General features: G+C 33.8%; 1 protein-coding gene across 3 annotated transcripts; it reads right to left on the bottom strand.

Annotated features, from left to right (window-relative positions):
* Positions 1 to 1844: 1844 nt before the first annotated feature.
* LOC148651128 (uncharacterized) lies at positions 1845 to 23255 on the bottom strand. Of its 3 annotated transcripts, none has more exons than XM_088601032.1 (8): positions 21595 to 22444; positions 19778 to 19833; positions 17431 to 17501; positions 15981 to 16090; positions 8051 to 8075; positions 7680 to 7787; positions 6513 to 6620; positions 1845 to 2649 (listed from the first exon to the last, which is right to left on the bottom strand). In XM_088601032.1, exons 1-8 carry the CDS (start codon positions 21762 to 21764, stop codon positions 2599 to 2601), a joined length of 699 nt encoding a protein of 232 aa, XP_088457158.1. In that variant the 5' UTR covers positions 21765 to 22444; the 3' UTR covers positions 1845 to 2598. The 3 variants fall into 3 exon arrangements, with proteins under 3 accessions (XP_088457158.1, XP_088457159.1, XP_088457160.1); XM_088601033.1 differs by having other exon boundaries at positions 19784 to 19833; XM_088601034.1 differs by lacking the exons at positions 19778 to 19833; positions 21595 to 22444 and adding an exon at positions 23174 to 23255.
* Positions 23256 to 27338: the final 4083 nt, after the last annotated feature.

Here is a 27338-nt window from a genome sequence, read left to right as displayed (position 1 = left end):
ATACAGTATAAACAAGAACTGAGTCTCAGCCCCACATACTGAATATTTAAATATTTTATCTGGAGTTTGAGAGGCCTGATGTTTATCAAGGGTTGCCAACCAATCATGCATGCTTAAACATTTCAGTATACAAAGGTTTCATTCAACATAGGGAAATTAGGATATTCTGTATTACATCTTTTTTATTGTGAAAACACAAATACTGTAATGTATGTTTCATAGAAACTATTCATCTTTAAAATGCTAAGCACAGTTTCTAAACAATCTACTTTTCATTTGTGTGGATGTGGTAAATCCATCCATCCCTATTCTAACAGTTGTATTCAATATAGTGTTGTGAGTGAGCTAGAGCTCATCCTGGCAAGCTATGGGTGCAAAGCAGGGTACAACCTGCATGGGACTCCAGACCATCACAGGGCACACACAGATACAAACGGTCACACCTGTATGTCTTTAGACTGTGAAAAGAAACCACAGCACCTGGAGGAAACCAATGTGGACACAGGGAGAACATAATGAAAAAAATTGTTGTAAGCACTGTTTGCATTCTAATGTGGGACAAGATCACCTTTTGTGGTACTTCTGAGCCATGAACAGTACTGTATAGTGTGCCGCCTAAATTAAGCTTTTGCGTTGGTACACTGCCCAAAGCTGATGTTTCCACACAGACCTTTCAGCATATTAATTGATCTTGCATTGAGCTTGTGCAGAACTAATCAGTACAAGGCATCTTGGTAAAGAAGACATCTTCCATAACATAGAAGGTTGTTCTGAGAAATACTGACTGACATTAGGAATTGACAGTGCAGCATTACAGACACATTTTGGATCATAAAATTATTATACTGTAGAATGACCTGATATATTATGACATGCAGTTTCTTATAGTGTTGAATGATTTGTTTCACACTGCAGGTACCCTTGTAAGTAGTGCTTTTCATACAATGTTTAATGTTCTGTCTACTGTATATTAAAAACCTGTCAATTGGTGTTTTTGGTACAAGAGTTACAAAAAAAAACAGGTGGTTTATTGCAATCTTTGCATAAATTTGATGCATATAATTTGCATAAACATAAGGAAAAACAGAAGTGTGGAATTCATATATTATGCAAATACAAACTAAAATATATTTAATATAGAAACAAGTAATAGGTTTATTCCATGCTGAAAAGAGAAGAAAGAAAACACAACATTTGCTGAAAAGAAAGAGCCTTCTTCAGGTGTGAGTCTCCACGGCCGAAACTTTGTGTTTTCTTTCTTATCTTTTCAGCATGGAATAAACCTATTACTTGTTCCTTTGCAGCCTATGCATGCTGACACAGCTACCCACCTGAACTATATGTAATATATACTGTATAAGTGATTGTGTCAGCACCAATGGCCATCAAACTAAACTACTGGAGGCTTTACTGCAGAGTCCCTTCAATTTTTATAACAAAAAAAACCTAAATCCTCTTCAGGTTTTCAGTCTGGTTCTTCCCCACCCTTTTTAAATTCTACACACCACTAAATAAATAAGCAATTTAATCAATAATTTAATTAACTGACAAACTGAAATACAGTGAGCCAATTTATAGGAGTTACAGGCATTTTGTCATCTTCAAGTGGCAGCTCAGCTGGAAATGCAGGCAATTTTTGTGTTGCCTGCTACAATAATGATTATAAAATCATTCCAAACAATACCCGAGCAAGTTACAGTGGAAGCTTTCCTTAAGATAAATATTTAATATACTAAAACTATGGCACAGTACTAAAACTTAAAGTATAGATAATAGTGCAACATAGTTATGAATAATTAAATCCAAAGGTATTACAATTTTTGTATTGTTATTAAAACAATATATTTTTATTATTGTGTTTAAAAAAATGTTCACAAATACAAATATTAATGTTGTAACAACTGAAATTATAATTTGTCAGTGCTTTTAAAAATATATAAAAACACACGTTTTTAAAAATATACACATTCTTTATGGAATTAAATTATAACTCAGTTATGTTTGTATGCCATTCTGTTTTAAAATGTGCAGGGATTATGTGGACTTATACAGTATACAATCTTATCTGAAAGCTTATGTCTGAAGATGTGCTTTTTTCTAAAGAAGATATAGTTCCTTCAGAATAATAAATTTATTGTTTAACACAAGTATGGTATCTGAAAAATAAAAAACTATTAAACCTTTAAAAACTTAAACATTTTAATTACAAAAAAGGGATGTCCCAAAGATGTCAGAGACATTCAGAAATCATATGGTTTCACATTTATAATTACAAACTTCAGTTTTGTATGCCCAGAAATTCAATTATCAATAAGACAATTAGACTCTTTTTTTTCTTATAAGTATCAGTTGTCAGGTGTACTAAGCATCCTATGCAAAAATATTACTTTTCTGTAATGCTCGTCATCTTCTGATTCATACAGTATATTTCCTTTGCATTTTCTTTCAGCTCAAAATATTTGTCAGCTTTGAGGTTGGCCTTATTTTTTTTGTTCACACTTTCTTCCACTTGGAAATCTATGTTTGTCTTCTTTACCTTCAGAGAAGTGCTTTTTCTCTTTTCTCTTGTATGCAAAACAGTGTTTGAAGACTTGTCATTCATTTGCATTGAAAAGTCTTTCTGCCGCTTTCCATGTATTTCATGTAAAGCTAAAAAATAAAGAACAATGTTAAATATGCATTTATAAAATAATTGTTTTTTTACAACGATAAAATATTGTCCATATTTAATGTTTTATGGATTCATAAATAGTTTGTGATTGTTTAGATGTAATATCATTGTGTTCAATATTCTAGTTAAACTGCTTAATGCACGCAAACACATGTTCCATAGAAAAATGAACTGCCTACTTCTAATTACAGTAGCTAGACCCTGTGATAAGTTTTTGGAAATATGGTAATTAGTTTCAATAAAGAATTAAAATATTACAAAATACAGTAACATAAGATCTGTTTTCTCCTAATTACCCTGTTTTCTCCTAATCTATTAATGTTTTCTGCTTTAAATCCAGTACCATAGGAAATGCTCTTTTATCTAGTGTGTTGTTACTATACTTTTCTTGAATTATTACTGTTTGCTGTACTTAACAGCAAAAACACTGTACTTTGTCAAAGAATGAAAAGCATCTTTTACCAGTGAGGAATATTTACAGTGTTCAAGTACAGTATTTAGTTTACCAGGTGCCAAGAATCCTGAACCAAAACTTTGAAACCTGAATCTATATATTTTTAATTCTATCCACCATCACCTTAGGGCTTATAATACCATTGAACACAGTGTTTTTCTACCTTCTTTCCAAAAGCAAACATTTCTCAGTCCAGTGTTGTAAACAATGAATACAAAAGAATGGAAGACATACAAATCTAATGTTCATTGTGCAAACAGTCTGGTAATCTCAAGAGGTATTCATCATTTTAAGACATGTTGCTTGCTACACTAAAAAACAATTTTATCTTTTTAACAATTGAACATCTATTTATTTGATCACATTCAACAAATATGTATAGATTGACCCTGAGAAATAATTTGAATTCTTGGGAACCTGTGGCTGTGCAAACAATGTATTGATAAATGTAACAAAGCAAGATAATAAAGTGCAAAAGGGCAACATTAGAAAACCTGTTGCTTTTCCCATTATGTGGGTTAAGAAAGCAAGCTTTTTAATCCTAAATTGATTTTTGCTGCAAAAGACCAGGGAATATAAATGTCTCATGACATAAATATAAACAAGCGTCCTTAGATTTTAAAACAAATCCCTACATAATTAATCTGAACTGATGTTGAATTTTCAGGATAACATCATACAGGCAAATGTTTGATTATAAGCTCATGATCTCCATAATAGTAAACTGTGAATATTAATTATATTGTTGTCTCTCTCATATATAATACACATGCAGTACACAGTTTATATAAAGTACTATAGTTAACCTGTTTTTTCAGGTTACCCCTGGGGCCTAACCCTTTTATAAATAATTAAAGGAAATAAAGTTACCTTCTGTTCCCAACAAATTGGTTTACTACGTATTATATCACTGCAGACAGCTTCATCCTACAGTACTTTACTCAATTTTAAAAGAGAATTGTACAGTATACAATATCTTTACCCTTCTATAGTAATTTAAAATAAATATTTACACCTTGTGTCTAAAAGTAGTCTGTGTCTAAAACTTTACCAGAATTGTACCACTTGCTTTAATGGATAAGTGCTCAAAAGACTTAGACGTTAAAAGGATTCATTGCAATATCTTCCTTAAGAGGATGTCACAGCAGTTGTACAGTACAGTATGTCTCACAACAAATGTTGAAAGGAAATGCATTATTATTTTGGTTTACAGTAGTTTTTTTATTTAATCTTGTTTTCAAATCACCACTGTTTAGGAGAGATTTTTTTTACAGTAATATAAGTAAAGAACACAAAGAGTGATACTAATTATGTAGCTTTTTGACAATTCTACACAGTGGTAAATGGAGAAAGCATAGCACATCATCTAATAAAATGCTTTGCATCAATGATCACACCAGGCATAACTAACAAACACGCAGTGTACTTTTACCTATGGAGTTTCTTTTATTTTTACTTGGAGGCATATAGTGGAGGGTTATGTAATTTAAGAAGGGATTTAGGCAGATTGGAATTTTTAATCTAAATTAAATTAAATCATGGTACCAGAATCATAACCTTTTTCTAAAAACAAGTGCCAAAGAGCCTTTAATTTCCACAGAAATGACAGGAATAGTTTAACATAGTTAACACACAGAGGTCAACTACAGTACCTTTGTTGTCCTATTGGAGCACTGAATTAGGTTTCTGATCCAAATTTTATAATTTGTTCAGCAGTTATACCAACAACAATTCCAGCTAAATTCATATTTCTAACTCCAGTTAACCTTACAAATGAAATAGTATGTAAGAGGTGGCTTACACAAGGTTTAAAAGACTACATAAAACCCTCAATGTGCAACAGACATTAGGAGAGCTTGCAAAAATAGCTAAAATAACAATAGTGAAAGGAGTACTATACTGAGTAATCCAAGAAGACAAAAACAAGATAGACACATACTGGGTGTTAAGCCCAAAGCCCTGAATCAATTATAAGTAAACAAAACAAAATTGAGATTTTCAGTATTCCTGTGTCCTGAGAATTGTTTTCACCAGAGTGTTAAATATAAGGATTAATTACAGTAATAAGGCATTAAGGAATGAACCAGAAGTTAAAAGTTGCTACAATGAACCAGAAGTTAAAAGTTGCTACATCTGTTGTGCAAAAACACATCTCATATCAGTGGAATCAAATACTGTAGGTCAGAATACAGGAAAAATTGTATTTTATTTACTTGTTTAAGAATGTATATAAGTAAACAAAAACAGGCCTAACAAAAAAATATACTGTATATTCCTGGTATCTAAACTAGAAGTTGCAATCTTGTAACTCAGTATTATATTCAGGGCTACTTAATGCCATTTTCTGTCTGTGGCCAGGAATTTTCAAACAGTTGAGTCCAGATCTGAAAGGACTTATAAGTTAAAAAGCTTTTTCTCAGCCTGCCACTCAACTCTAATATACACAGCTTACCTGATTCCTGTGAGTTCATAGTGCTATTATTAAGAGTGGCTGTCAGTCTACAGTCTGATGATCAGCTTTGTTGCATGCATTGTGGCCTTGCATTTTGATAAACAAGCAGCTGATTACATCACAATTGTGGAGGCTGTCTGTGTTTATCGTACAGTATGTCTGATTCAAAGTGTTTATAGTGAAATGAGCTCATTCACATTGATTATTCCTAGGATATTGAAGGATGCCGTAAACTAAGTTGGGAATTTTCTACACCTTTAACTTAGTCAAACAGGTTGTACATGTTTTCTAAATATAAAAATGTACAGTACATACTGTACAGTACCAATAGGTTGGTATAATTTTTTTCATAAAAAGCTGAAATATATTGGAAATACAATTATCTGTTCTAAGAATGAAATACCCTTTTAACATATCCTGAAACCTGTCAAGAAAATGTTTTGCTGTTTTTTTCATTAAATGCAACTGTTTCTAATTATGAACAATTTAAAACAAATAAAATATCAAAGCTATTTCATCCTAATCCTTTCAGCCTTTCAGAAGCCTGAACCATCATACAGAGACATCACCGCACGTTTAGATAGCTCTCGGTAAATGCATATTTAAATAAAAAATATCGGTTTTCTGCAGAAACAACAACAATCTTCCAGTAATGACATATAATGATGATAAGTACTGGTTTCTGCAGCAGGAGTTAAAATGCTCCAATTGAGCACTGTTTGTGATTTTAACCTTTCATTTATTCTCTAGGAAATGACTGAAGTTTTTTATTAATTTTCTTGAAATAGGTGTTATAGAATTCTTTTTTAACTCTCTGTTCACTACTAATAGAAACCAACTACCACATGACTGTGACACTTCCAATCCTTACCCCAATCTCTATTTGACAGAAGTGCAGTTGTAAAGTCATAGATATCAGAATAAAAGACAGTTACCTGAGCTTTTAGATTTAACAACTGGATGATTCTGTTTTCTCTGCAAATAAACTGCATGGTTAAATCATTTATTTTGGGTGCCATGACATCTGTCTTGTATGTGCTCCTCTGAAAAATATATTTATGAAAACAAAAGATTGAATCCTTTGACAAACAAAACAGCATGAATTTTCTTTCCCTAGTTTAGTAGCCTTACCTTGTACCCGTGGCTTCTTTATGTAAAGCTATATTTACTGTAAGCTTCAAGGAAATATGAATTACAGAAACAACATTTTTTCTAACATTGCAATTGATATTGGTTTATTCATCATGTATTGCTTCTATATTCAGGCACTTCCAATACCTATGCCTTTTGGTACACATAATGCTACTACATTTGTGCTGTAGCTCATCTCCTAAATTCCTTTCTAGCTCAATAACATGAGATGGATAAAATATGACATGTACAGTAGTAGAAATAGATACATTATTCTGAGTATGGAAATTGATAGATGCCTGACTTTGAACAGAGCACCACATGTTTGCATACACAGTACCTGTAACCTAATACCCAGAAAACACTTTAGCGTTCAATCTACAGTACTATACTGATGTTTCATTTTGTATTTCTATAGGCTGAGGGCTTAAGGAAGTATCTTTTCTTCACTTATTATAAATATTTGACACCATTTATTATGATCAAATTATAAGTATGTGTAGTATTGAAGTCTTTGACTAAATACTTTTAGCCTAAGAAAGTGGCATACAGTATATGAAACACAATTGGTTTTGATTGTACTGTATGTTTTCATTTTCAGTTTGGTTTTCAGCTAGAGCAGTAGCTACTTTAAAAATGACTTGTCATGCTTGATTCTGTAATTCTCTGTACAATCATTTAAAATACTCCCAAGGCATGCCTTATAGACAGCTTAGAAGAGCCCTTATCTAGTTATTTGTATAGGTCACCTTTAACCACCTATTATTTAAAGATTAGGTACACTTGTTTAAGCAATTGGTCAATTAAGCAAGACTCTTGTCTTTGAAATCTGAAGGATATTGATTATTTATATTTCAAATGATCATAAGATAATTTAATTTAATAAGTACACTATTTATTTAATTGATTAAATATTAAATTGTTCTAGGCCTTTAAAAATGGCTGATAATAAAGATGAAATTTGTTATTACCTGTTTTCTAACTTCAGTTGTTTTGGGAACATCTGATGACATCTGGGATTTCCACCTAACACAGTTCTTGTGTGGAGTACTGGCATGAACTCTAGAGCTATCTTTTCTCTAAATGACAAAACAATTTATTATTGGTTAATTAATAAATTTTCAGTACATGTAAATTATAGTTTAGGCATTGCATTAGCAATATTTATCAATAGCTTACTACTAATCTTTTCATTTTTAAAATGAAGAAATGGCTTTTACAAAAGAGTAAATCATATTTTGACAGGTAACAAAATTGTCTGAATAAAAAAAACACTTCACCTAAGCTAGATTTCAAACATTATATCTTTTCTGTAAAATGGAAATTAACTGAGTAAATTTACCAGATTTAAAGCGTAGGGTCCATGTCTGGAAGGTGCAGAAAAAGAATGACGGAAAGAATCAGATCACCTATTTTTCTTCACCATCACATCAGCAGTTCTTGCTGAAAGCTCAGTAACAGAAAGTGGGTGTTCATTCCGGCAGACCTTCCTGTAAATGTGCAAAATATATTAAAGTATATGAATATACACTGTATATATATGTCAATTAAACATAATTAAATATTTCTAAGCCTTTAATGTTCAAATTTATTTATACCCTGTTAATATGCTTAAAATAAATGCTAGAACTTTAATCTTATAATGTTTTTATAATATAATAATTTCTGTAGTTTCGAAAATCAACAGAATACTTATAGAAAAGCACCTTGATGGTAACTAGTAATTAATGGAGACTGAACACAGCAAATACACCAAGTCACCAAGCTGAAGCTAGACATCTACCTCAATAACTTAAGAGACTGCAATAAAATAAACCATTTGACATTCAACAATCATTTGTGGTGTCTATCATAAACACATACAAGGATAATTGGATGGTTGCTACCCAATTAAGAAGAGGAAGTAAGAAAGTTTTACCGAACATGCAGCCAGAAAAATGGTTTGGTAAACTAACCCACACCAGAGGGCAAGCATTGAGAATCTTCAAAAAAACATCATCGGGATACAATGTATCCTAGACTACCATCTGATATTCACCTCATGAATCTGTTGTCTTTGGCATAGTTCAATGGCAACAGAAAAATACCTGAATCTGCCAAATAGCAACAAATATCTTCCACATCAAAGGGGCCCACATTATGTAGTTCAGCACAAAACAAATTGAGTTTCTGGACAGTCTTATCAATATCAGGATTAACACAGAGTTGAAACATGAGACAAATGTCCTGTGGGATAAACCACAAATGGATTTGTTTACAGTGCTATTTAACATTCTAAGGTTCTGGTGTCCTGATTGGAACTAGAAGATACATTAATTCAAAAATATGTCAGGGTATTTTAGACAATTAAAGGATCCTGTTTTTTCAAGCTTGGTAACAAATGAACTATGTAACTATCTACTGTACCCTCAACAAACCTTAATGATCAAAACAGAGCTTATTAAAACCTAGTGCTCTTAATTGGTCATCAGAAACACTAGTAGCGCATATACAGTACATGTATAGTAGAAGTCAAAGAAAGAGCACTTGGAGGAGTGGTCAAATATCATTAATGATTAGTTTAAGAATGTATTAAAAGATTACAGAAGTGTTATACTTGGCACTATAAATGCCAAAGGTTAGGTCACAAAATACTAATTGACCCTTTGGCCTAAGAGAGACATTTTCTCTAGAGGGCAGCAGCTGTTACTTTGTGTTTGTTGCAATTGAGAACAGGTTTAGTATGGTGCTGCGGACTAAGCACAGCACCAATGTTTGTTGCAATTGGTCTTAAGGTGGAGCACAAGTTTAAACCGCAGCTGTGTACTAAGCACGGGTTGAACTCCTGTTAGTACGGTACTTTCAGTTTGTTGCAATTGACCCACAATGGCAGCAAAGGGAAAATGTACACAACGCTAGTGTGGATACAGGTCTTGAGAAGAAAACAGGGGTAAACATCAACCAACCAAGTACAATTTCTTAAAAAAACACTATTTACATAGCTAAGGTTAGCTAGCACTCAGCCTGTGGGCCCTAAGACCATCTCCCGACAGTTTTTCCCAGCCTGCACCATGGTGCATACTGATTATCCGGGTATGCTTCCTCCAAGACACCAGGCAAGGGCTCTACAATAATAAATAAATACTACAGTAAATTTAGGACTTTACCTTGAAAAAAAGTTCACTACCTGAAATTTTATCACCAGCACGCCTCTTACGATTCTTGTCACCTTGTCCAATCATGTTTACAGCAATGCAGAAGACTTAGTGAAAATAGCATGAAAATTGAGGAGCTGCTCCCAATTAGCACTTCCAAAACAAAGCACGTGGGACAACTGAGCATCATGTGTATTACTCCGCGGACCGCCGCGTTCAGTTGTGTTAATCCACCATGCAAAACGAAAACATGTCGGGGATGAAATCTCGTATAAGCCAACATAAGTTTCGCATTATACAGACATCTGTCAACTATTTACCAATCATGTATGAGCCAATTCACGTTTTGGAAACTTGTGTAATAGCAGAGATCAGTGTAGTGATCTATTATTCTTTTAGTGGTCTTTTAAACTTCATTGGTATGAAAGAAAACAAAACCGCAGTAGCACTTATAAAGAGATGAGCATCCACACATACAGAACCTCTAATTTTAAAGGTTTATTTTCCAAAACTGAAAAAAAAAACATGAGATATGAGATGACGCTGAGATTTTGTTTTCCCGATATTCTAATTTGGTGACAAAGAACAAGAGAACAGGTGAAACAGCCTGTAGCAGTGAATGAACTCAGAGCAGCTTACAAAGGACCAGAGGTTTCATTCTAACATTACTGTATATTAACTGATAATTTATAAGAGAACAAATATTTTACAACTTGTTCCCACTGTAAACATTTAGTGTTTATTCAAATGCAAATGAACCTTGTGTTAATTTTGTGGGGATGGGGGAAGAGTTGGATAGGCATCATGATAGAAAGAAAGCACATCTGTGTGAAACACTAGAAAATATCTGAAATTCAGGAAAAAATATCCTGAAGTTTTATAATTAAAAGCTAAAATGTTTATATATTTTTGTGTGTGTAGCTGCCCTTTTTTTTCTTTACTTGGAGTAATTGGGTAAGTGGAGTAGAGGCAGGTATTGGAACAGATTGATCACTCATTGACGTTGTATGAGCTCAGGACCTCCGATTCCCACAAAACACACTGGGCAACTTCCTGGCATCTACTGAGAAAAAAATAAAAGTTTAAAAGTATAGAAGACTCTGGTGAATTAGAGCAAGTCAAAATCAGCATTGCATATAATGTTAAAAATGTCACATATTGTACATTCTGATGCTTGGGACTAGACAAGATCAGAATCACTTACTGTATAGAAATGTATCCAATTAATTTATGATTTTAGTCAAAGTGAATAAAAATACCACCAAACCTACTCAGAAGCAGAAATGGTCCTGTAACTCCCACACAGTACAGTATGTGAACATTTCATCAAAAGAAAATGTCATATTCTGTGTGATTCTGGAGATTGACATGTTATTTTTTACAAAACATGTTAACAAGACATAACCATTTTTCTGGACACATAGATTTACAACACTTAACACCCAAATTTAGAGCAATGAGGCTGGAGTCTTAAATTTCAATACAGCATCTTATTTTAATGACAGTCATACTACTATATCAGTGAGGTGTTTTCTCCTTGGTTGATACTGTATGTGTTACTGTGTGCATTTCCAAATCCATTAATGAAACAATCTACAGTTTCTTGTTCTTTTTTTGCCTTTTCCACAAAATTTACTTCATGCAGGTGAAAAAACCTAAAATGTTTTGATCAATTGTTGTGAATACAGGCGCAAGACGTTAACTGTTGGCTCCTGTACAGAGTGAGTTGTTATGAACACGTGGGTGTGTGGATCACAATACCAACATGACCCTGTATTGGATAAAACAATTAGAAAATGGATGGATGGATTATTAGAGACACCTTGCGCTTCAGCTAGTCAGTTTTTGACAGAAATATTTTGTTTGTATTTGCAGACATAAGCAGGAACAGGAAGTGTAGCAGTTGGGACACGGCCTCAGTGGTCTATTGTCACTGGCGCACATGCAGAAGGAATTCACAAGGGACCCCCCATTTGAAAGGTTTTTATTTTTACTAATAATTTAATATTATCATACTGTGATAAATAAAATTAATAAAAATGTTAATATAGTATACACATTTTATTTGTATTATTGGAGACAGATTATCCCCACAGACAGGCACATTGGCCAGGATTTGAACCCTGGTGTTTCATGTGACATTCATCCACTAAACAGCCAATGCTTCACACTGACAAGGTTAAAATATGTGACTGTACTTCTCTGAGTCATTCAGAACTACTAACCTCTTTTGCTTTTAAATGCAATATTTTTTTATAGCCACTATGTATATTTTGCCATTTAAAAAAATGATCTTTTCTAATTACTATTTATACACAAATTCCATTAATTGTGTATACTTTATTAATGAAAAAAAATTATGTTAGTGTTACTGTACAGTATGACTATCTCAGAAAAGCACTAATGGTTTAATACTTTACTGTACAGTATGTTAGATACATGGCACGTTAAGCGTTCACTGCGCCTCCTGGCAGTGCAGTTCTGCATCAGATTATTGGAAAAATAAAAAGGTGTTGGGCGTCACCTTGCAGTGTAACGTTGCATGTTCTTTAAGTCATTCCACATTAAACCTTGAGCATTCTGACTAGCATTTCATTTTGTGTATAAGTGAGCATGTCTGGGAGAAATCATATTTACATTTTATTATTATTATTATTATTATTATTATTATTATTATTATTATTATTATTATTATTATTATTATTATTATTATCATTATTGCAGGATTAACACAAATATATTTGCCTTAGGCTAACAGAAATTTTAAAAAAATGAAATAGATAACATGTCCAAGAACATGTTCCTTCATAGAAGAAAGAACAATCTATTCACAATGTAACAGTTTATTTATTATTCTATTCTTCTTACTGTATTTTTGTGGTTTTATGAATGCCAGAACTGTACACTAAATATCTCAACTAAACACCGAAGGATCATAACGGTGCTCAGTAATTCTCAGTCAAATTGGTCATCATGTTTAGGCAACTCTAGAGTTGTTCAATAAGTGTTACCAATATTTTACCATCACATCTCATTCTGGCAATAATAAAGCTAAAGAAGACAATGGCAGGGCTTTTTCCTCTGAATTTTGAAATATCAAAGTGAAAAACAGAAGTACTATTCCATGTTATGATGACCTTTTCTTTCAGAACAGATGCATTTGTCAGAAAACCTGTAATACAAGATGTCTATTCTGTTTACTTGTCAGATGTGAACGTTGTTTCAGTCATTGATATGCAGCAAAAAGAAATAAATGGATTTGCACTTAAAGATCATTGTGGCATACTAAACATGTGGTTAGTGGTGGTTTCTAAATCATTGCATAGCAGAGATTGGAAACATTGATTTACGTACCACACAACAAGGAAATGACCCAAGTTGTCACATTTGGCATTTATTTTAAATACATCAAACAGTACTGAGAAAATTAAAAACAAGTCTTGTGACAGTACAATTCCAAAGTTTGTGTATTTAACATTTAATATTTTACCTTTTACAATAGGGCACTGACAATAGTACACTCATCTTTCCAGTGCAAAATGTTTTTTTTTTAATTCAGATTTAAGTAGTAAGATTAGTAAGACGTTAATGCATGAAATCTTTATTAATACATTCTCTTCTGGAAAAAACAATTAAATAGATTAATTTAATCAAATAAACAGAGAACATTACTTTTTTACTCCTACTTTCAAATCGCTAGATATTAAACGACTTTATAGACTTGTCACTGCATTCCATTCCAACCTTAGCTGGTTTCATACAGTGAACCCACCGAGCTTTTCAGACTGATTTTATTAAATAAACAAAAGAGCTAAATCTAGTATTAACTTGTGCCTGTTCAAAGACAGTTTTACAATATGCGAAATCAAACTCCTCAATCCTTGTGGGGCTAAAGCAGCATTGCAATGCCACAGCAATATCCTGGCTACAAAGTTTGGATTTAACTATAAGGCCTGAACTCTGGGTGGTATTTAATTCAGGAGATGCTTAAGAGACTGTAAATTAATTAAATAGCATGAAAATTAGCTCACGTCTACGTATGAAAATTTCCACATAACGGTAAATGAAGAGTATAACTATGAAGCAATGTGTATATGAAATCACCATATCATACAAAATGTTTAAAATTGGCAGTGATAACTTTAAATCACTTGCAACAGCTGCAAAAACACTTCTTCATTTGTTAAGTGTGTAATTTGTAATGCTTCTACCATTTTAAAAGGCAAATTACATTTATTCTTTAAAACAAAGTCATGGTGCACATTCAGGTATATTGAACACCTGAAACTTAAACAACATTTGAAAGAGTCTTTTTAAAGCACTGTCTCAAATGCACTTCAGTAACCCAAAACATCCTCTAATATAAAGCCTAAACCATTTAGGGGTATAATTACAAGAGGCTGAGATTACAGAATGGGGATTTAGCTCAGAGCATATTTAGATTTCATAAAGAATCAGTCTGAATACTTGTATTTTTTTAAAACATCACATCCGTATGTGATAAAAATGGACTAAATGTAACAACAATAACTAAAAATATTGATTACATACTTCCATTCTATATTCTCCAGGTTTGTAATTCTGACTCCAACTTTTATATTAGTTTTAAAAAGCTGTAACAATTTTGCTTCCAACAAAACTAATTTTGCTCAGCTGTAAAAATAAGTACTTAAGAGGCCATTTAATCAATGGAAAAGGAAAGATAGCAGGTGCATTGCAAGGAGTAATTGGCTTGTTCTTTTCAAGATAGGTAGCATGAGTCTGAATCGACACATTTCATTATGAGACCAGGAAAATATGGAACACCAGAGAATGCCATAAAGAGTATACCATTACAAATGTAACAGTTCAAAGTGGATTTAAAATTGACACCTGAGCACACTTAACAAATATATACAGTATAAGTACACAAAAATATTTAGTTTAAAAAGCTAGATCATTTTTACAATTTTTTTACATTAATGTGGTGATTTCCGCTTTTTTTCTCACCTTTTTATGTCATTTGTCATCCATCTCTTCAATCAGCTATACGCATACTGTATATAAACTTTAAAATATATCTGTAAAGCCCCAATATATAAGAACTAGTGTTCCAAAAGGAAAAAGCTTATCCAAAATATAGTGTTTTTCTAATAAGCTTTTTTTAAAGCTAAAATAGTTCCTTTATAACTTTAGCAACTTAAATAAGATTAAGATTAAGGTTTGAGTAAGTTTTAGTAAGTACAGAAAGTACTAACCTATTCAACATCAAAAATTGGTTGAATTTTAAACAAACAAATCACAGTTATTTGGGTTTCTAGTCCATTTCAAAATTCACAGAGGAATAGCCAAGACAAAACTACTGAAACTATATGGTGTTTTAAATCCAGTGGGCACCAATTAAGCTATTAAAATTAACTTATATTAATAACTCCAGAAAACCCCATTTCTTCCAAGGTGAGTTTTATTTTGTTACCGAACCTCTTCATTCTTCTTCATGGAAATACAAATATCTCAATTTAAAAGTTAAATATCTTGAGTCATCAGACTATGAGATTTGATCAAAGTTTCTTCATGAACATTTTGACGCACTACACTTTACAGTAGTTTTTTATATACAGTAAGTAAATGGAATGACTTTTATTTTTATCTTTTTATCCCCCTGGTCCCATGTGGGACATACTAGTACGGTTGTAACAATATTTTGCCATTGACCCCTATGTTTTGCACAGCTTGTACAGTATCTCACCCCATGTAAACCTCAGTGCTTCCAGTTAAATTATTACAGTTCATGTTGTTTTTGGCATTCCCAGATGGTTTCCATCTTGGCTAATGTTCTTGTTTTAATAAAACATATCCAAACATATTCAAGTTCTAAAATTTCTCAATTGTCACTGTAATGTTATTCTAACATTTTTTACTGTGACTTTTGCACTTTGTGTTGTCTTTGTGTTTCTCTATATCTACAGTATATCTATAATATCTTTGTGTTGCACAATCTGGAAATAATGTCTACAATAAAATTCAAGGTTGTGTTACTGGCATAATTTTTCAAGATTGAATTGAATAAATAAATTTAAAGATGCAAAAGATCTAAGGCTGTGTATAACATAGGAGAAATATCTTTAAAAACATTGTTTTACTCTGTCTATACAGTACCTTTCCTCTAGCTTCAGTGTTGACAGGTGTTGAAACAGGTCTTGCACCTTTGAATCTTCCTTTCTCAATGCCTGTGTTGTCAGGGATGCCCAATTATGTAGCACTTTGGGCTCCAGAAGAACAGAAAGTAAAAGCAGTCATTACTATAACCAATAAACAACAGCAATTATATATAATTTCATGTCTTGAGACAAAAGTAGAGCCTAAAAGCATACACTGAAAAGTAGGAAGATCTTTTTTAAAGCAAGCAATGATTCTTTCTTGTAAGGATGTTCCATGTTACGATATTTATTGCTCATAAAATATGTGATTCTTTAAATATTTTGTTAATATAGCAAACTCCAGAGAGTGGTTTTGAAGTGTACTGTAGGTACAGCTCTGTACCAAACTATACTAGTTCCTTGTCACAACTAAATGTATATACATCAACATAATTCAAAAGATTAGGGCATATAGTCTTCATTTGACCTATTATGAAAGGTCTCTTTCACTATCTTGTCTTAGACTATTATTTACCATGATAGGTAGGAAATACATATACTGAAAGAATTACTCAAGCTATCTGTAGTAAAGTGTACTGGTGTGGTAAATTAATGTTATACTTTATAGGTCTAATCTCAGCATCTTGGGATTCACAATGCGCTTTTCTTGTTCTAAAGCACTAACTGGTAAGATGCTGTTTTAGTGACAGGTTATACATGATGTCCTTTGGGACTTGAAATCTGGTGCTTACAAGAGTCAGTGTCCTGCCATTTTGCTTGGAAAATAACATTCACAGAACAAACAAAATACCTTTGAAATTAAAAATATTTTTAAATTGGAATTTTGTACTTGCATCAGAGAGACAATGTCTGAATCATATCATTAAAAAGCCCATGAGACTGTTGAATGGCTTAACCAATAGCTTACCCTCAAATGCCATAATCTGCCATAAGGTATAAATTAACTTTACCTTCATAATTGCTATTCACAAAAGGTTAGGCTTTGTACAAAATAGGGAGCAGAAAATGAACAAAAGTATTCCTTAAGATGTTATATTTTCACATATTTATTTAACATAAGAGACCTCCACCTAGTCCTAATAGTAGATAGGACTATCTGCATTTGACTAAGAAAACACAAAAAGTCTGCTCTATTATTATTTATTTAAAAAATCAGTCTGCATGCAATATAACAACATTGCTGAGTGGCATAGGTTTTCAAAGCAGAACCTGAATTAAAAACAAGACTCCTGGAACAATGTGCTTGGGACAAATGAGCCTAAAGTGGAGTTGTTTTGCCATAATACAAAACGTGATATCAGTCCAATACCAATACCACGGCCTTTGACCAGAAGAACCTCATATCAACCATCAAACATGGTGTTAGTTGGGTAATGGTTTGGGCTTCTTTTGCTACCTTAGGACCTGGATGCCTTGCTATTGTTGAATCTACTGAAGGGGTCCAGTACCTGTATTAGTACACACAAATATTTTCTCTTGCTTTCATCTTCTTCAACTGTCACATTAGTTGGTGCCGCACCTATAGATAAGGAATGAATTTGAAAGAAAATGCAATCTTACAAAATCATCTTAGAAAGTCTTAATGCTATTGGAAATGCTCTGTGGTTTTCAAGTCATCACTCTTTCTGACTTATCCGCCATCCTAACATCATTTTTAAATTCTTCAGAATTCACATACCCATTCACTAAAAGTCCAGATATAAAAATATACACTTATTACCTTGGTGAGAAGTAAAAGGACCAATTCTGTAAATTGGCAATTCTAAAAAAAGCTTTCAAACTTACAGATTTAGACCTTTTAAAATTATGTCTAATATGTGTATTGTCACAGAATGTATATTGAATATCAGCACTGGCTGTTATTCTTTATGTATTTGTGAGAAAGAAGAAGTGATATATTCATAAAACATTATACAGTACTTCTTCCCAGTTCTTCAGAGACACAAGTAAACTACATTTCTGCTTCCAATGACAACGTAAACTAGGATACTTAGTGACTGCACAGTACAGCCCAGTTTCCAATAAGTCAAGAAAGCCCTGTTCTATTTATTCTACAGGTTTAGATATACAGTGCCTTGCGAAAGTATTCGGCCCCCTTGAACTTTTCAACCTTTTGCCACATTTCAGGCTTCAAACATAAAGATATAAATTTTTTATTTTATGTGAAGAATCACCAACAAGTGGGACACAATTGTGAAGTGGAACGAAATCTATTGGATTTTTGAAACTTTTTTAACTAATAAAAAAATGAAAAGTGGGGCGTGCAAAATTATTCGGCCCCTTTACTTTCAGTGCAGCAAACTCACTCCAGAAGTTCAGCGAGGATCTCTGAATGATCCAATGTTGTCCTAAATGACTGATGGTGATAAATAGAATCCACCTGTGTGTAATCAAGTCTCTGTATAAATGCACCTGCTCTGTGATAGTCTCAAGGTTCTGTTGAAAGTGCAGAGAGCATCATGAAGACCAAGGAACACACCAGGCAGGTCCGTAATACTGTTGTGGAGAAGTTTAAAGCCGGATTTGGATACAAAAAGATTTCCCAAGCTTCAAACATCCCAAGGAGCACTGTGCAAGCGATCATCTTGAAATGGAAGGAGTATCAGACCACTGCAAATCTACCAAGACCTGGCCGTCCCTCTAAACTTTCAGCTCAGACAAGGAGAAGACTGATCAGAGATGCAGCCAAGAGGCCCATGATCACTCTGGATGAACTGCAGAGAACTACAGCTGAGGTGGGAGAGTCTGTCCATAGGACAACAATCAGTCTTACACTGCACAAATCTGGCCTTTATGGAAGAGTGGCAAGAAGAAAGCCATTTCTCAAAGATATCCATAAAAAGTCTCGTCTAAAGTTTGCCACAAGCCACCTGGGAGACACCCCAAACATGTGGAAGAAGGTGCTCTGGTCAGATGAAACCAAAATCGAACTTTTTGGCCACAATGCAAAACGATATGTTTGGCGTAAAAAAAACACAGCTCATCACCCTCAACACACCATCCCCACTGTCAAACATGGTGGTGGCAGCATCATGGTTTGGGCCTGCTTTTCTTCAGCAGGGACAGGGAAGATGGTTAAAATTGAGGGGAAGATGGATGCAGCCAAATACAGGACCATTCTGGATGAAAACCTGTTGGAGTCTGCAAAAGACCTGAAACTGGGACGGAGATTTATCTTCCAACAAGACAATGATCCCAAACATACAGCAAAATCTACAAAGGAATGGTTCACAAATAAACGTATCCAGGTGTTTGAATGGCCAAGTCAAAGTCCAGACCTGAATCCAATCGAGAATCTGTGGAAAGAGCTGAAAACTGCTGTTCACAAACGCTCTCCATCCAACCTCACTGAGCTCGAGCTGTTTTGCAAGGAAGAATGGGCAAGAATTTCAGTCTCTCGATGTGCAAAACTGATAGAGACATACCCCAAGCGACTTGCAGCTGTAATCGCAGCAAAAGGTGGCTCTACAAAGTATTAACGCAAGGGGGCCGAATAATTTTGCACGCCCCACTTTTCATTTTTTTATTAGTTAAAAAAGTTTCAAAAATCCAATAGATTTCGTTCCACTTCACAATTGTGTCCCACTTGTTGGTGATTCTTCACATAAAATAAAAAATTTATATCTTTATGTTTGAAGCCTGAAATGTGGCAAAAGGTTGAAAAGTTCAAGGGGGCCGAATACTTTCGCAAGGCACTGTAACCCTATTTATTGCGAGATGTCTGTTTATTATGTGTATAGACTTCTTTACTAGATAATATTTTTCTTTTGTCATTTAACTCTAAATTATACTCACAATTACCTATTATTCTACCAACACGTGCAGCAGCAACACCATCTCCCCACCAAGCCCTAGAACATGATATAAAACTATATTACTTTCTGGTTAGGAAAATTCAAGGTTTTTATCATAGTATTCTCTGCCATAAGAAACGATATCTGTTCTAGTTGCCAGATCAAAGTGTAACCTGTTCTGTTCTTAGGCTGCATATACTGTAGTATGCTATAGGGCACACAATTTAAGATGCTTTAAGAATTTAAGGTGTTTCATGTTTTAGTATTGTAAATTGTATTTCAGAGTTTGTTCTATAAAGTTTCTTTCTGTAAGATAATATAACCCACTTTACTGATTGACACAAAACTGTCAATATTGTCTGTCTGGGTGACCAGACACACAATAATCATTTGCAACTAATTCATAAAACCTGCATCACCTGCATCTTTATGTTTTTCATCCTGCATTTTATTGTGCCCTCTAGTGGAAAGCACAAATAATATCACTTGCATAGATGACAAAATAGAAACGTTGCATTCGAAAAGTTAATAAAATTACCGCTCACAAGCATTCAAAGAGACAATGAAACAGAATTCATGCTTAACCCTTGATACCCAAGGAAAACAATGATTTGCATGGAGTGGAATTCAATCCTGCCTGTTATTTAAATAATCAGGAAACCAAGGTGCAGTTCCACCTCCTGTATTAAAGTGGACCCATCCAACACTGTTAAAAAACATAACCTTTAGAGGTCAGAATGTCTGATTTTTAATGCTTTTTCCCCAAAAGTGTGACTATTATTCAGTTGTGTTTGGTATGTTTAATTTAACTTGTGTGAGGATTTTTCTTTTTCACCATTAATGGATTATGTAGTTCAGGTGGGTAGCTGTGTCAGCATGCGCAGGCTGCAAAGGAACAAGTAATAGGTTTATTCCATGCTGAAAAAAAAGAAGAAAGAGAACACAATGTTTCGGCCTTTAATGGATTATTGTATCTTTTGAGTTTTCACTAAACTTACATATGTCCAGTATTTGAATGTAATAGATCTAGATAAGATTTTTGTGGGGGGTGAGACCTTCTTAGTAAGTGAATTTTGTACTAAAATACTCCTTTTACACTGTTGTATACTGTACAGTATATGTCTTATTGAATAAGTTTATTATCAACTTCTATAATATTTAAACTGATACTTAATGGTCAGCTGTCTACCATCTTGTATGATTTTCTTTCAGGCCACTGATTTCAAGGTATATAGACCATGCCTGGTGTAAACTTTCTGAAGGCAAAATCCCGCATTGTATAGTCTTAATATACAACACTGATGGGAGAGTACAATATGTCTTCCACAGCATCCTCTCCCTTCTGTAGCATTTAACAGGAGCATTCATGAGGTTGATGTGATATTAAGATAGCCTTGCTGATCCTCTGTTTCACTTTTAGCTTACTGTAATACAGTATGTGAATATACAGTATTCCTCCATACTTAAATGACAAAATTATTGAATCAAGACAAAGAAAAAATGTAATTATTATTAAAAAGTAATTAACCCAATTTTTAAAACAGGAAATGTGCTCTACATCTTTAAATATTATGGAAAAGTCTCATATTACACTCAGCAATATGGAGTAAGGGTTAGGCTTTTGACTAGTGAAGGATTAAAACTTAACATGCAGGGTTAGGATATATTTGTTGTACTGTACATGCTTTAATAACATACCAATCTGTACACACTGATACAAAAGTTGAAGAGAAATCAAATAACATAAGTCATAGGCTGGTCTAAAAAAACATAAGAAAATGACTCAAAATGAATCGCTGAAATTATTACATTACCTACTTTCTCACTAGCCTTTTAAGAGAGGCAAGCTGGCTTCTGACATAGTGGGTTTCTGCTTTGCTGTTCTGTAGTGCTTTGTGGAGTCTCACCACGTTTGGTGTCAGATCCATTACCTCAAACTTGCAGTACTCACTGACTTGCTCGATAGAACTCAAATGACTTGTACACATTTTCTAAATAAAAACTGAAGTTAAATATGTTTTCTATAATGAACACCATAGCTTTAATCAGCAATCACATCCTTTATAGTAGTTTTGGAAAACAGGACAAAGGACAGCATTGTGATGGTGTTACCCATTTGCAACAGTGACTTCATATAAATATGGTAGCATTACTTACTGAACTGTATGGCTCTATCTCTATCTGTTGGTTTAGCGACAAGTATAATTACTTCTCCTTGTGTTTGGACTGGGGCTCCTACCCCTCAGTTATCAATTGTTTTGAAACAAAGAAAAAATGATGAGAAGTAAGCACCCAAAGAGTCAACACAATAGTCAAAATGTGACCATAGCTCGCTATTATGTATAAGATAACTTTATGTGTCCCTAGGAGTGTGATTATTTTGTACTGACACTATGGATTGTCTTACTGCACAAATAAAATGGGATTCTAATTTTTAAAAACATGTACATGTTTATATTACTGTATACATTTTTTTTATTTAAATACATGTCCAGCTTTTCCAAAATATTACACTCTAAATAACTGTCCCAATTAATGTAAGATTAATATATATTTTTATGAATTATACAATTTAAAAGGTCATAATACTTCAAATATGTTCTTAATACTTAAAGCAATTAAAAGCAGTTAGGGGAAGGCATACGTAATACAATAACTAATTTTTTACCTTAAAGCTAGGAATACAGAATAATAGCACGACACACTTGAAGTAGTCTTGGTACTGTATATTTATGGTAATATGTACTGCAAAGAGGAAATTATTTTCATCGAAGTACTTCATTTTCTGAACTAAAATAGTAAAATAGCCAAGCTTGCAATCTATGATAAAACACTGAAGCCATGCAGCAGATACTGTAATTACAAGTAATGACAAGTGTTTTAATACATGGATTACGTAATTTCCAACTTAAAATAATTTGAGTGTTGTTTGGATATTGACACCGGTTACATGATATGCAAATGACGACAGATGCTTTCTATTGAATTTATACCACAACCTCTGCTTTGTTTACGGCCGTGTGGCTTTCCGATTAAATATATCATGGTCGGAAAGATAAATTGTAAAATATAGAAAATATTTTGATTTTGGAAATGATTGGGAAAGTTGCTATGTGCAAACACTACTCCCTGTGTTTACTTAAAGATTGGTGCAAGCTCCAATATATTTCTAATAATATAGACGTTTGGTGCACGTTGTTCAGACTTCTTTAAGCTCTTTTTACTGGTTAAATTATACTATGCTTGCACCTTTCGTGAGTATTTAACCTTTCTTATTTAAATATACAGTATAGACGCTACGAATTCTCGCCAAACTAGTTCGTGAACAGATATGATCCTTCTTTCTGTTTATGTCCCAATAATGTATTTGTAACACTCCAGAAATCCGCTTACTTACCCTCAATCATGAATACAAGGATTTTTTTTCCTTAAATGACGTATGAGGTCCCGCATTTTCATGTTGTGATCTTATTAGTGTCATGTCACGTGCTTCGTAACTATTGTTGCCAGGTTAATAAGTTTTATATTGTTGGAATGTTAAGTAATTTGGTTGTGTGAGTGTAGGAGTGGGAGGATTTACAGTACACGGAACCAGCTTTTGTTTTCCTTGTTTTTTCAATCTGTTTTAAAGTAATTTATGCACAGAAAGAATCGTTTTATTTCCTTATAATTTTGACAGCTCTTCCCATTTGCAATGTTACAACAATGAACTCTTGTTCCAGACTTTTCTCTTTTGAGTATACATTTTTAATTCTGGCCATAATTTCTAGTTGTATCGGGGAAGAAACCTTTTAATTTCATCACTTACATTATACTGTACCAGTTACAGTATATGTTTAATGACTACATGGCACAATGAAAAAAAAACAACGACGTTTTTTTTAATTTGCCATTAAAAGTTGCTGTAACATAGAAAAATGTGTATTCTCAAACTTGAAGTTACACTGAAGAGTAATAATGTAAGACAATTTGTACTTTAAATAATTAGTACTATGTACTGTATATGAAACAACACATGACTCACAAAAGCTATCTGAATTCAGTACTAATACAACATAAACATCCATTCTCTCATTTTATTTTAAGTGCTTCATTTAATTCAGGGTCGCAGCTGAGTCTGAGCCTATCCCAGCAAACAACATGCGCATGATCCTGGACCCCACACTTGCACCAGGGACAATTTTCCCAGAAACCAATTAACCTATCGGTATGTTTTTGGAATGTGGAAGGAAACCAGAGCACCTGGAGAAAACTCACATGAACACAAGAGAACATAAAACTCCACACAGCTAGCACCCCAACTCCTTAATTAAACCCTGGGCCCCAACACTGTGAGGCAGCAGTGTTAAAATAGTTTTTCAACAAAAGATGTGGTATTTAGTATTGTGAGGATAGTCATGGTTAGAGGTCTAAGGATGTTTAAACTTTTAAATGGCATTTCCTTTTTTTATCAGTAAATTTGTGATGTTTGTTTTTCTTTTCATTGTGTTCAAGTGAAGGTTTGCTTTGAAAACATTATTAATTTTATTAGGGGGTGGGGGATCATTCAGAAACATTGTCAAAATGCAAAATAATCAAATGCATATTGAACATTTTTTTACCTTTTTTAAAAGATAAAGAAAAAAATACAGTTTTAACAATGTTTTTATTGTCTGTACGATAACCTGTTATAAACTGTAGGGTCAAACATATAATGATAATAATACTACTACTAATAATAATAATAATAAATAATTTCTTACACTTCTATAGCACTTTTCTGGACACTCCACTCAAAGCGCTTTACAGGTAATGGGGACTCCCCTCCACCACCACCAATGTGCAGCATCCACCTGGATGATGTGACGGCAGCCATAGTGCGCCAGAACACTCACCAAACACCAGCTATCAGTGGGGAGGAGAGCAGAGTAATGAAGCCAATTCATAGATGGGGATTATTAGGAGGCTGTGATTGGTAAGGGCATATGCAGTACTATAAATGAACATCACACACAAGGTTTCTGTGCACAGTCACAACAATTCATGCTGTTTTCCCAATGTACAATATATTTTATTTGCATTGTATGATACAATGGAGGACTGCTGGATTCAAGTTGAACGGCTTTCTCAACAAACCACTGCAGCCCTCTAGTGATCAAATCAAGATAATGCAGCATCAGAAAATAGGTGTGGTGGGAGATAGTGGGCAATAGCATCATTAAAAATAATGCTGTGCTCAGCACTAGACTACATATCTAGTCAAAACTGTGCAGCCATCTATTAATCAAAATCAGACACTGTTATTGAGATCGGTACTGCCTTCTACTGATCTTAGCTAGACACTTAAAAAGGGTTTCCCTTCGTTGATAAAATACAAGAAAGGTTTCAAAGGCCATTTGGTCTTGTTTGGTTGCCAGCAGCTAATCTGAGGATTTTATCTTACAGTTTCTTTTACATTTTTTTCATAATGTAGATGATGAAAGATATCAATCGAATTCTGACAGTTCACTGCCTAAATGTGAATGCTAATTCTCCTAACATCTAGTGCTGCTGGGGGTACTGTAGGTGCTAACTGGAAGCTCCAGCACAGGGGTAGGCAACAATGGTTCTTGAACACCATGTTTGTTTCTGGGTTTCATTCTATCTCAGACCTCAGTGATGTAAATGAACCAATTATGTGGATAAGAATTCAAGTCACCTGTGTTTTCTAAGTGTTAATCAGGTGCTAATTGAAGGTTGCCTCCAAAACCTGCAGTGACACTTGAGAACCAGGGTTGTCTACCCAACTCCAGTGTAATGGCACCAGTATAACAGCTGCAGAAGAGATTGGTCCTAGGGGATCCCTGTCATTTGGTTATTCCAGGATAGGTCTTAATCCCAAATTAATTCATTCAATTTTCACTTTTAAAACATTTTTTAAATCTACCTTTCACTCTTAAAAAAGCTGAGTGGGATCAGTATTCTTATCAACACTGAACAAGTTTTAATTTGCTGAAATATATACAGTATATATATAAAAGTATGTAAAATATAATTAATTGAAGGTCTGCAATGGGAAAATAAAAACTTTGTGTGATTTATTCAATGCACTGTCTTTCTCAGTCTGTCTAATTGATCACTTATGATTTTTTCAGACAGAAATACGAAAGGCTCCTTTTAAGCTAAGAAAACATTGCATAAAGTTCTGTATTGACGTAGGGAGCAATATGCCTGAAGTATGCTATTTTTATAAATACATAGACAGAAACAGGTAAACATAGTCTAAACAAGCAAGTAGATCAATCTGGCATTCATTACCATAGATGATCCAGAGCTCATTTAGTATCAAACAAGAATATGGATCATGCTAATTATCAATTCAAACGCCAAATATCTAGGGTTTACCAAATTCCCCAGTGGAATACTTGAAGGACATCAGGTTGAGTAGCCCTAAATTTAGATAATCTTTGGCTTCTGTATAATAAGAAATCTGAATACAGCTTGTCATAAGTCATTAGTAAGTTAACTGTGTTTCTCAAACATACTGTACTATCCTACACTTCTACCACAAGATATTTTAAAGCACGTTATTAAAAAAGATGTGGGTGCTGTACTCGTCCTGATACAAGCCTTTATTGAACATTTCTGCAATGAGTTAGGATGATATATGGTATCTAATGTCTTAGTCCAGTGATGAAGACACTGCTTATCCAGGCTATATGAAAAGAATGGGTCAGAATCACAAGAAAGCATTTGAAACCTGGTGCACACCATGCATCACAAATACACAGCTTACTGTAAATTGCTTCCCATGATTGCCACGTACTGTACAACTACTAGCCTGCGACTAACCTTGATCAGACCTGTTGGTTACAAATGTGAATCAATATAATGCTTACCTACTGTATATCATGTCACTTCAACAAAATGTTAGTGCTTATGCTACAAAAAATACTTTTTTTTAAATTTAAAAAAAACTTTGAATTTGTCGTGCTTATAAGTGATGCTCCTTCTGATGCTCTGTATATAAAACAATAATTATAATCACTGATACCAGTATTGAAACAGCCTGAATCCCTTATTTTTATGTCGAAATGCAAGTTATTGGAATAATGACCGTTGGTTAAATAGAAAATGTTGTTTGCTATAGCTTTTTGTTTAATGGCAGTTTATTTACCGATGAACCCTGGCTGTTATATAATGCAAACAAACATGTTTTCATTTTCAGACACAGTCTTATCTATCGGGTAGCAACAGATCACCAGTGTGACTGCCTTTCGGTCCCCAGCTATTTAATTAAAACGCCGACTGTGACTGTAATGAGAGTTTTCAAACTTTTACGAAGAGCAGTACCGATTTCGAAGACTTACAGCAACACTCCGCATAAGAGGCATCTTACATACTAAATACCGTTTAAGCATCATTGTTAAGGACGAGTGTTGCAGAACCGAAAAGGAACCTAAAAAACAAATGAGGGAAAATCTTAATGGATCGGTTAATCAAACACATTCTGCATGCGTCTCAAGGATTGCTTGAGTCGTTTCTATAGAAACGGCTGAAAATAGCACAAAAGTTTCCCAGGATACTCTCGGGCTACAGCATGT

The sequence above is a fragment of the Lepisosteus platostomus genome, chromosome 12, assembly GCF_059453375.1.
Source record: "Lepisosteus platostomus isolate fLepPlt1 chromosome 12, fLepPlt1.hap1, whole genome shotgun sequence".
NCBI lineage: Eukaryota > Metazoa > Chordata > Actinopteri > Semionotiformes > Lepisosteidae > Lepisosteus > Lepisosteus platostomus.
The sequence above is the reverse complement of the archived record's forward strand: the minus strand, read 5'-3'. Positions and strand labels throughout refer to the sequence as shown.

What these genes read in the sequence shown, in the direction of transcription:
- LOC148651128 (XM_088601032.1), bottom strand. Translation starts at nt 21,764, where the DNA reads ATGTGTACAAGTCATTTGAGTTCTATCGAGCAAGTCAGTGAGTACTGC. An exon ending in ACACTGAAGCTAGAGGAAAG is followed by an intron (nt 8,076 to 15,980) that starts GTACTGTATAGA and finishes TGCACCTTCCAG; the next exon opens with ACATGGACCCTACGCTTTAA. An exon ending in GACCCTACGCTTTAAATCTG is followed by an intron (nt 7,788 to 8,050) that starts GTAAATTTACTC and finishes TTTGTCATTTAG; the next exon opens with AGAAAAGATAGCTCTAGAGT.